We start from the raw sequence: 11,950 nt of genomic DNA, 5'->3' as shown, positions 1-11,950 counted from the left end.
TTTTTTATTTTTTAATTTATTATTATGATTATTATTATAATTTTTGTCCATCTCTGACGTTCCTGTGAAGGAATATTACTGTTGTTGGGGGCGTGGCTTAATGTCGCTGTGCTCACAGTTGATTGGTTCAATGTTTGTTTGCGATCTGTTAACCAGAACAAAACCTGTCCAGCAGCGCTTAGGGATCACCAGCTACTGAACACTAGTTAACCGTTCCCGGATCACTACTTAAACCTGCTTGGAGGACTAAAACACTACAGTCTGTTTTTAAACCAGGACGCTGCACATCCTCGTTTATCTGTGCGTACATTTGATGTAGTTTTCGTAAGAATCCTGGTGTAGTGGAATGAAACACAGCTGCTCGTTTGTGAGTGTGACGTTAGTTTGGAGACGCTCCCTCGCTGTGGCCCCGCCCCTGCCGTAAGGCGGAAGTTTGACGTGTGTTTGAGCGGTTGGTGCGGTGTGTGTTGTGCTCCTCCGATTCGGTGTGTACGGTTCTCCCGGGATGAGCTGCTGGTTGTAGCGGGTCGGTGATGCTGCGGCGGGTTCGGGAGCAGCTCCGGCAGGCGGCGGTTCAGATGGCGAAGAGACCCGAACTGTGCTGCGGCGCGATACTGCTCACCTGCGCGATCATCTTACCCTTAACCCTCACCTGCAGGTAAACACTACAGTACTCTACACACATATGTCACCCTGGAGAAAGAAAACTACTCTGAATCAACACGGATATAGTTGTAGCAATAGCCAACAATACACTGTATGGGTCAAAATGATCGATTTGTTCTTTTATGCCAAAGATCATTAGGATATTAATTAAAGATCGTGTTCCATGAAAATATTGTGTCAATTTCCTACCGTAAATATATTCAAACTTAATGTTTGATTAGTAATATGCATTGCTAAGAACTTCATTTGGACAACTTCGAAGGCGATTTTCTCAATTTTTTTTTTTGCACCCTCAGATTGCAAACAGTTGTATCTCAGCCAAATATTGTCCTATTCTGGAGAACTTATGTATTCAGCTTTCAGACATTTAAAAGTGGTTCAGGGTCACATGTACAATAATACATGCCATATACAATAATAAATACATATACAATAAAACAAAACATATAGTGTTTGTATTAATAAACAACATTTACAGTCATGTACACTACCGGTCAAAAGTTTGAGGTCAGTAAATTTTTCTAATTTTTTTTTTTTTTTTTTTTGAAAGAAATTAATACTTATATTCACCAAGGGTGTGTTAAATTGATAAAAAGTGATAGCAAATACTTACATTGTTAGAAAATATTTATATTTTGAATAAATTCTGTTCTTTTGAGCTTTTTACTCATCAAAGAATCCTGAAAAAAAAAATCACAATTTCTAAATAAATACTTTGCAGGGCAACTGTTACAATATATAATCCAATATAGATCCAACATTGATCATTCTAATAATAAATCAGCATATTAGAATGATTTCTGAAGGATCATGTGGCACTGAAGACTGCAGTAACAGCTGATAAAAATTCAGCTTTTCGTCACAGGAATAAATTAAATTTTAAAGTATGTTACAATAGAAACCATTATTTTATTTTGTAATAACAATTCGCAATATTAGTTTTTTTTCTATATTTTTGATTAAATAAATGCAGCCTTGAGGAGCAGAAGAGACTTTCTTTAAAAACATTACAACTCTTACTGACTCCAAACTTTTGAGCGGTAGTGTGTGTGTCATTCAGTAATATATGACCTTCATATGCTGCTCACCTGCAGATTAATGTACAGTAAAATACAGCTTATGTACAGTAACAGAATCATATCTAACACTTATCTGCACTATTATATTGTGCAATATGTAATAATATTTGATCAAAAAAATCAGCTTATTAGATCACATGCATGCATTTGTCCCTAAAATGGTACATTTGCTAAGTATTCTATCTTATTTTGTGAATAGGGTTGCAAAGGGTTGGGAAATTTCCAGTAAATTATTGGTAACTTTCCAGAAATCCCCGGAAGATTCCAAAACATCTTGGAAAAGTTTCCAAATTTTCTGGAAGGTTTCTGGAATTTACAGGAAAATTTCACCTTTCTGCAACTATAATTGTGAATAAAATATGGGTTAATGAGATTTGAGAATACACAACATCCACCTTTTCATAATTTGGCTTGTTTATATAAATAAATCATAATATAACACAAACAATAACACATTGCTCATCGGTCTGTCTCTGTCTGTCAGTCGTGTGAAGGACGTTGTGGCGGCGGCTCGGTCTCCGGTGCGGTTCTTCCCGCCTGAGGCTCCGGTGGTGGACTTGTTCCTGGGTCAGTTAGAGGAAGCGGATCGTCTGCGGGAGGAAGCGGACGTGTCGGTGGTGTTCTATTACGCCCCGTGGTGCGCTCACTGCATCTCTGCACGACAACACGTCCAGCAGGTGGCGCTGCGGCTGGCCCATCAGGTGAGACACCGAACACCGAACAGACGTCACACCAACATGACAGTGAAGTTTCATGACACTCAGAAGCTGTTTCATTAATAATAATGCGCTGGTCGTGTCGTGTGCAGGTGCAGTTTGTGGCGGTGAACTGCTGGTGGCATCAGGGCAGATGCAGGAAACAGAAGAGCTTCTTCCAGTATCCAGTCATTCATCTGTACTACAGGAGGTAAACACACGCTTACAGTGACCCAATCATGTGTTCATAACATAGACTGCAAAAAATATGGACGTAGTGTCCGTGACGTCACCCGTACTGCCCTCCAAAGGTAAAGCGCAGTAACTACACATTTGGTCAAAATTGAGTTAAGGCTTAAAATGGGCTTTGTGACAACTGTTTTGTCTTGTGGCAAAGTCTCCTGGTTCAATTTTGTCCCGTTTCAGAGTAACAAGAGTGTCAAAATTGCAGTAACTGCAAAATCCAAACTAATGCCATATATGTTGTAGAAACTTTAAAGGCATTTTTCTCAGTTTCAGTGTTGGCGTAGTTACTGCACTTTGCCTTTGGAGGGCAGCATAGGTTTCTGAAGAGCGATTTTGAAGCCTATAGTGGGCAGGATTCAGCTGTCTCCATCTTGGAATCGCGTCACTCCTGGATAATCAAAAATGGGCAAAAAGGCGGGGCGTGGGCGGAGCTGGTTGCTGAAACCACACCCACCTAGCGTGTCAGTGGTGACAGCAGCGGCAATCCCCCTGTCACTCAAGTGGCCACGCCCTTAATTACGCTGAACTTTAAGGCTTAATGTAACTTAAACGGATGAGTTATAAAAAAATTCACCCCCCTCACAGTTGACATGAAGGGCGAAACCAGCTATATAGACCAAAACCACTTTTTGTACCAGGCTGTAATCATATTTTTTCCTGCTGTGAAGTTGGGCATTTTAACATGGGGCGTCACTGGGATTGACTCTCTTCTGCAGCCAGTCTCTAGTCCATGAATTGCAGTTTAAGTCACTTCTGTGTTGGTTTCAATAGAGAGAGCGGGAGGATGCCGTTTGGTTCATAATCATAATAATAACTCTGTGTGTGTGTGTAGGATTGGTCCGATCGAGTACAGAGGTCCAGTCCAGTCTGAGTATCTAGAGAACTTCATTCAGAGAGTTTCTGCTCCGCTCACATACCTGCCCTCCATTGGAGCCCTGCACACCTTCCTCACTCATCACCAGGTAAACACTCTTTCACTCAAACATACACTCACACACCCATACACACCAGTTTCTCATATATATGTGTGTGTGTGTGTGTGTGTGTGTGTGTGTGTGTGTGTGTGTGTGTGTGTGTGTGTGTGTGTGTGTGTGTGTGTTCTCCAGCAGGCTGTCGTGGGTTTTTTCCAGTTTGGCTGGTCTCCTCAGCCGGCCGGTTTCATCACGTTCCTGTTGTCCGCTCTGCAGGCGCTCAGACGAGGTACTGACCCGCTCTCACACATCACTAACACTGATCCTCTCAGCTCTCACACGCTGCCTTCTGATTGGTGCAGATCACCAGGGGGAGGTGCGCTTTGCAGTGGTCACCAATCAGGCGGTGGCAGAGGGCGTGTCTCTCACGGAGGATGAAAGTGTCTATTTACACCGGCGTTTGAACATCTCTCTGGTCAGTTCATATTCACACACACACACACACACACACATTAACACACACACATTAACACACATTCTGACTATATGCTCACAGTGAAATATAATGCTAGTTTTGTGTTTCTGAGCGCAGGTTTTCCCACGGACGGAGAGGAACTTCACTGCGCAGGCCGTCTGTGATTGGGTGTTTGAGAACAGAGAGCGTGTCATTCACTGGATTCAACCAATGGGAGCAAAGAGTTACCTACTGGAGGCGGAGCTACAGAAAGGCCCCGCCCTCCTGACTTTCCTCCCGGACAATCCATTCACAGCCAATCAGCTGCTGACTCAGGTTCCTCCAGCAGTTTGAATATAATGTTTTCATAATGTTGACAAAACACTATAATGTAACATAACAATATTATAAAATAATTCTAAATCAGTATATTTTAAGGCGAGACACTGCAGGTCAACAGGGTAAAAAATATTAACTAATAGTTATTACCTTTCTTCCCCAGTTGATTGATCACAGTGATAATTGCAAACATTTTTTGTATTACAAGTTTTCTAAAATGAGGTTTAAATCCACAAATTATCATTATTTAATCAAATGTGTGCTAATTTGCATACATTTCTAGTACAAAAATCTAAACACTGGATGAAGTAAGTTTTTTTAAATTCTTGTTTAATTTTTTTGACATATTAGAGTCAAATGTTACAGAGGAATCTCAGAGATCTACCATTTTGGGGGGAATAAAATGTTGTATAAAAGTAAGCAAATTTTATACAGTGCCCTCCACTAATATTGGCTCGTAGTAAATATGACCAAAGGTGACTGTGAAAATAAATCTACAATGTTCATCTTTTAAATCTTTCATTTAAAAAAAATCACAAAATTCTAGCCTTTCATTGAAGTAAAACAATGGAAAATGGGGGGATATCTCATTATAAAATAAATGTTTTTCTCTAGTTCACGCTGGCCACAATTATTGGCACCCCTAACAATATGTCTAAGTAAAATATCTCTGAAGGATATTCCCATTAATATTACAATTGTTTTAGCACATCAGGGTGGCTATGAGTATAAAACTGTCCAGTCATGACTTTCTGTTCCACAGGATTATAAATATGAGGAACACAAAGGCCAAATCCCCTTAATCATCCATCACAAGAAGTAAAACCAAAGAATGTGGTTCTGATGTGAAGAACAAGTTTGTTTAGCTTCACAAAATAGAAAGTGGCTGTAAGAAAAGAGCTAAAGCATTGAAAATCCCACCATCAGGGCAATAATTAAGAAGTTCCAATCAACTAAAGATGTTACAAATCTGCCTAGAAGAGGATGTGTGTCTATATCATCCGAATGCACCATGAGGAGGAGAGTTTGAGCGGCCAAAGACTCTCCAAGGATCACAGTTGGAGAATTGCAGAGAATTGTTGAGTCTTGGGGTCAGAAAGCCTCAAATAAAATTATCAAACAGCCCCTACATCAGCACAGGTTTCAAGAAAAATCCTCCTTGCTCAACCCAAAAACAAACTCCAGCATATTCATGTGTCAGACATGATTGGAACTTCAAACAGGACTGGCTTCTATGGTCAGATGCAACTAAAAATGAGCTTTTTGGCAGCTAATGGGCCATGGTTGCATCTTCCAGCAGGACAATGGTCCAAAACAAATTCAACACAAAATTGAGTCACTGAGCACAGAATGAAGCTTCTACCATGGCCATATCCCTGACCTGAACCCTGGAGAAACTGAAGAGAAGAAACACCAACATGAAGCTGAAGAGAGAGATTCTAGAGAGATTCTGAAGGAATGGTGTCTGATTTCTGGTCAGGTGTTCTCCAAACTCATTAGACATTGTTGGAGAAAACTCAGAACTGTTATCTTGGGAGAAGGATGTTGCAATAATGGGATGCCAATAATAGTGGCCAACATGAACTAGAGAAAAACATTTATTTCATTATGAGATTTCACCCCTGGGTTCTATTGTTTTACTTCAATGACAGGTTAGAATTATGTGAATTTTTTGAATGAAAGATCAAAAGGATGAATTATGCAGATTTATTTTCACATCCACCTTTGCTCATATTCACCAAGTGTGCCAATATTAGTGGAGATCACTGTATGATCTTTAAAAACTTCAGGATATAGGCATGAATAACAATGCTCAGTGTGGTGTGTGTAAGAGCTGCTGAAGTGGAGATTTATGGCTCAGTGTAGGAGAAAAAACTCTTGACCTTTTAGAAATATGCATTGTAATTTAAATCTATCGACACAAATAGATAAAGTGCTATAAAACAAACATGTGTCTTTAGGATGTTTTATTTCCACTAGTCTGAAAAAACTAAATCTCAAACTTGACAGGTGCAGTTTTTGCCAGCAGTGTCTCTCCTTATATAACAGAAGTATATCAGTGTGTGTGTTTGTGGTGTAATGTGGATGTGTTGTGTGTGTCAGGTGACTGATGTGGCTCTTCATTATCACTCGTGTTGTGGCTCAGAGGAGGATTCCTCATCCGTCCCGCTCTGCTGTCAGTCTCTGCCGGTTCTGTCGGTGGATGCGGGCGTCTGTGAGCTGTGTGTGTCTCAGTGTTGGGCTCTGGGTCTGTATCTACATCAGGCTCAGTTCTCCAGCTCCTCCTGCAGGAGTGTCCAGAGCTGGTACAGTCCGTCGGGCCGGTTCAGTGTGTGCTGCAGGAGTGTCCCGAACCCTCGCCGCTGTCCAGAGCTGCTGTCGGACTCCATCACGGGCCTGCAGTGCCGCACCAACAAGACGCTGCGCTTCTATCTGCTGGACGCTCAGCTCAACTGGCCTCTAGCGCAGAGACTCGGAGCATCTGGAAACCAGAGCGGAGACCTGCCCTTCATCACCATCATCAACCTCAGAGACGAGACACACTACGTGCTCAACCGCACCGACACACTGGGTACACACACACACACACACACACACACACACACACACACACACTAACACACTAACACACACACACACACACACACACACACACACACACACACACACACACACACACTAACACACTAACACACACACACACACACACACTTAAAGTCCAAAATTTGTGTGTGCATTTTTTGCATTTCTCAAAACTACTCATGCACAGAATGTTAGAGTGGCTCTAAATTGTCAAAACACTTCTCAAAATGCTTTTTATGCAGTAGGGCTGTATAAATGTCTGAAAAAATTATTTCAAAATTTGTACTTAAATATGATCAAAATTTGAATTATATTCAAATTTAAAGTGCATAATTTTATTTGGGGAGAAAAAAAGCCTGAATGTTACAGTGGCTCTAAATTGTCAAAACACTTCTCAAAATGCTTGTTATGGATTAGGGCTGTATAAATGTCTGAAAAAATAAGTTCAAATTTTGTACTTAAATATCAATATTCAAAATATAGTCAGTTCTAAAATGCATCATTTTATTTCGTATTTGTTTTCTCTCCTGAGGCCACAAGAGGGAGCACTAAGACAAATATTACTAATGCACGATTATTCAAAAAGTGCATAATGTTTAAAATAATGTTTATAATTAAGTTGCTTAAACAACTATAAACAGCATCATGAATGCATGCATGAGTTTAATACAAAGACACAAGAGCCAATCACACACAGTACTTTTTTTCAATTAAAATCATGAGATGCAGTGGGATGGGGAAAAATCCTGCCATAAAGATAAAGATCCGTTTTTGCAAAGTTGAACTTGTATTAATTTCTAAATATGTCTAAATATGCAACGATGACAGACGTCCCTCTAGAAAATGTGAAATAATGAGTTCTGTGTGAGTGACTTGCTTTCAGTTTTGACCCAAACTAAATGTTCTCTGCATTGATGTTAATATTTTAATGAACAACGCAGCAGCTCTGCATCTAGTGTCTTCAACTCTGAATAGACAAATAAAACATTATAATCCAATGACAATTACATCTTCATCTCTTCTCATGAACACTGATAAAGCTGCCCACTTAAAGCACAACTAAAATTAGAATTAAACAATCTTACATTCGATTGTGGATTTTTATTGTAAATTGAATATAATGAATATTCTGTCTGTTTGTGGAGCAGCAGATTTCATCCAGAACTTCAGCGTGTCCTACAGTCCTTTACACAGACATCTGGTGGGACACAAACTACAGCAGCAGACACAGTCCCTCATACAGGAAGTGACCTCAGACAGCTTCCTGCACACTGTCATGGACTCACAGAGGGTGAGAGCTGCTCTTTATTAAAGCTATAATCTAATGTCAAGAGTAGGAGCACTGCTTCATTTGAGCCGGATCCTGTTTCGGAATGTGTTTGTTTTTAAAGATCCGGCATTAATAAGTGCATTAGATCGTGACACTGAGTGCATATGAGACAGAGCAAGCACTGGTTTATGTAGATATATTTTGAGGTTATGTATTGGTTCTCAGCATATTTTTGACCAATCAGCTTCTTAAGTTCTAAATGGCTCTCAGTGATTGGTGCTTAGTCCTTAACCCCTCTCTCCAAACATGCATCACTCGAAAAACATATTTAGAGAGCAGCAGAGTGTTCAGAAAGACTGTAATAATACCAGAAATGATACCAAATCAAGTCAAATATTATAAAGTATAAACACTAGACCTATAATGAAACAAATCATTTAAATGAAACGGTATTCAGAACAGAACAAGAATGAAAACAATATGTAAAGCTAAGAAACTGAAACAAAATTCAGCACAAATCCAAACATTTTCATATTCATAATGTGTTTGAATGATAAACTATTATTTCAGGATCTCAGTCAGAATTGTGAGATGTAAACTCACAACTGTGAGGAAAAAAAAGTTTTTTCTTAATTTTGCAAAACTGTATAAAAACAATTCTCACAAAAGTATTGCGTTCAATCTAGAAACTGTTTGCCTCTAGAAATATTGCCTTTCCCTCAAAAAAATGTTGAATTTGCATTGAAATTTAGTTTTTTCTTTTACCTCTTTATTTCCGTCACAAAAGTTTTTGTGAGCAAACACAAAGTTTATAAACTCACAATTCTGACTTTTTTTCTTGCAAATACGATTTTGTATCTCGCAATTCTGACTTCTTTTCAGGAAATTCTTTTTTTCCCCCAGAACTGGATGATATAAACTCAATTCTTAAGATTTTTTCCTCTGAATTGGGTGATATAAACTAGCAATTGCGAGAAATAATATCAGAATTGTGAGATATAAACTCAGAATTCAGACTTTCTTTCTCAGAAATGGTTATAAACTCTCAATTGAGACAAATTTCCTCATAAATTGAGAGTTTGTAGTCAGAATTGCAATATAAACACTTATTCTGACATTTTTCTCAGAATTGGGTGATATAAACTCGCAATTGTGAAAAATAAAGTCAATTGCAATATAATCCCATAATTCTGACTTTTTTCTTTTTTTTTTTTTTTTAAGGAAAATGATGACAAAACATTTTTCCTCTGAATTGGGTGATAGAAACTTTTTGATAGTTTGTATCGCAGAAACTGTACTTTTTTTCCTCACAAATGCAAGTTTGTATCTCGCAATTCTGAATTTATTTCTCACAATTGTCAGAATTGCGAGATACAAACTTGCATTTGTGAGGAAAAAAGTACAATTTGTGAGATACAAACTATCAAAATGTTTATATTGCAATATAAACTTTTATTCTGACATTTTCTCAGAAATGGATGATATAAACTCGCAATTGCTGATAAAAATTGCATTTACTTGTACTTTTACTTTTAATGCTTAAGTTCATTTAAGAAAAAAAAAGTCCTTAAGTACAATAAATATCACATACTTTAAGACTTTTACTTGAGTAATATTCTAAACAGTAACTGAGCCTAATAGAGCAAAGATAAAGGTCTATTCAGTTGAATAATGATATCTATATTAGCATCCAGCAGGTGATATCTGTGATCTCTGTCTCATCAGGATGTGCTGCTGTTGTATTATTCGGCGTGGTGTGGGTTCTGCTCGGTTCTCAATCAGGTGTTTCTTCAGCTGGCTCATCTGTTCCAGGGAAACAGCGCCCTCACGGTGGCCAGGTGTGGAACTGCACATTACAATCACATGACAGTCCATTCAGGAATAACTGTGAGTTAGTGTGTGTTCTTGATGATTTCAGAGTCAATGTTGGCCGTAATGATCTGCCCTGGGAGTTTATGGTGGATCATCTGCCGTCTGTGCTGTTCTTCCCCAAACACAGGTCTCAAACTCCTCATTCTCTCTCTGATGCTCGTCAAACCTGTGTCTGTTCCGTTCTGAATCACTTCTGTCTCCCACAGGAAGCAGATGAGTGTGAAGTTTCCAGAAAACACACCCATGACGGTTCCCAACCTGCTGCGGTTCATTCTGCAGCACACTGGCCACGCCCCCTGGGAGGAGTCAGGCGGTGGGGTGGAGCCTAAGTCCCTGCTGGAGGCGGAGCTTCACATGCTGCAGCGGGAGGTGTTTTCTCTGCATCGGGCCAGAGAGCGTCTCTCTCAGCAGCTGGCGGTCCTGTGGAGGGAGAACCGGCGGCTCACGCTGCACTCGCACACGCTGGAGACCCAGAATGCCGAGCTGCGGGAGCGGAGCGGACGACTGGAGACGCTGTACAGAGAGAAAACACGCCAGCTGACCCACAGCGTTCACAGACTGCAGGAGCTCGCAGACACATCTGAAGAACTGCTGAAGGAGAACACGCTCCTCAAAGTGCTGCTGAACGCTCTCAGAGACACTGACAGATGGGGAACAGACAGACAGGAAGAAGAAACACAAGACACAGACGGACAGGAAGTAGAAACACAAGACACAGACGGACAGGAAGTAGAAACACAAGACACAGACGGACACGAAAGGAAGTGTGAAGCTTCCTGATGACAGATGATGATTATTAGCAGAATCTCAGAAAACCTGTCAAGAACACGTCCAGCTCATATTTCACCACAAAATCAAAAGAAGAATGAATAATATATTGTGCTTTGTTGAAGACAAGATTTATTTGTGTTATTTACAAGCGTGATAAATAATCCTAATTACTGTGAACAAAATACAGTTCAGTGGTTAGAGTTAAAGATTGTGTTCCAGTAATTACATTTAGAGGATTTCGACAGTCATCATCATTCAGAATAATAGGAAAAACATATGGGTGCATTAGAGTAGTTATAATCAGAGTTTTGCATTATAATAATGCACATTTGTGAGATTAGCATGAAAATAATGTCATTATGAAAAAACTCTTAATGGTTGGGAAAAGGCTTCATTTTCTCTGTGCTATGTATAATTGAGTTTTTCTGTATTGTTTTGAGGTGAAAAGTGAGCTGGACATTAATTGTGATTGTCGACTGTTCATCAGTTTGGAGTATTCCTGTTTGTTTTGTTGTCATCTATTTTACATTATCACTAAATGATGGGTTCTGATATTCAGGGATTTCTTGATGTTTCTCAGATTTAGGGTTAAAGTTTAATGAAGGTTAATGATGGTGAATGTGATCATCTCTGACTATAGGTTTTTAAGTATATTTTGGTTACACTTTGCACTTTTGTGTGAATTATTAAGTACTGGGAGTGACAATAATTCAAATAAATTATGTTTTAAATTTGAACATTTAAAAAAAAAGTTAACTCTAACAATAAAACAGTATTAGTGTAACATATTGGAAGAAGATAAAACCAAATCATCAGTGTGTAGAATATTTATTTTATTTTTTAAAACGAATACATTTAAATTAAACTAAACTACGAATGTACAGGGGTTGGACAAAAAAACTGAAACACCTGGTTTTAGACCACAGTTAGTATGGTGTTGGGCCTCCTTTTTTTGGCCAATAGAGCATTTCGTCTTTGGAATTGTCATATACAAGTCCTGCACAGTTGCCAAAGGCATTTTGAGCCATTCTCCTCTTGCAGATCAGGGGTCAGGTCACTACATG

The 11,950-nt window shown here is 39.2% G+C and overlaps 1 protein-coding gene across 2 annotated transcripts; it reads left to right on the top strand.

Annotated features, from left to right (window-relative positions):
• The first annotated feature begins 278 nt into the window (after positions 1 to 278).
• On the top strand, positions 279 to 11,623 carry txndc11 (thioredoxin domain containing 11). 2 transcript variants are annotated; one of them, XM_073841619.1, is made up of 12 exons: positions 279 to 658; positions 2,230 to 2,446; positions 2,554 to 2,651; positions 3,519 to 3,648; positions 3,796 to 3,886; positions 3,960 to 4,072; positions 4,190 to 4,387; positions 6,494 to 6,962; positions 8,122 to 8,264; positions 9,969 to 10,081; positions 10,162 to 10,242; positions 10,322 to 11,623. In XM_073841619.1, exons 1-12 carry the CDS (start codon positions 534 to 536, stop codon positions 10,893 to 10,895), a joined length of 2,352 nt encoding a protein of 783 aa, XP_073697720.1. In that variant the 5' UTR covers positions 279 to 533; the 3' UTR covers positions 10,896 to 11,623. The 2 variants fall into 2 exon arrangements, with proteins under 2 accessions (XP_073697720.1, XP_073697719.1); XM_073841618.1 differs by having other exon boundaries at positions 280 to 658; positions 3,793 to 3,886.
• Positions 11,624 to 11,950: the final 327 nt, after the last annotated feature.

The sequence above is a fragment of the Garra rufa genome, chromosome 6 (assembly GCF_049309525.1).
Source record: "Garra rufa chromosome 6, GarRuf1.0, whole genome shotgun sequence".
In the NCBI taxonomy this organism is placed as follows: domain Eukaryota; kingdom Metazoa; phylum Chordata; class Actinopteri; order Cypriniformes; family Cyprinidae; genus Garra; species Garra rufa.
Note: the sequence above shows the minus strand (reverse complement) of the source record. Positions and strands in the feature narration are given on the sequence as shown.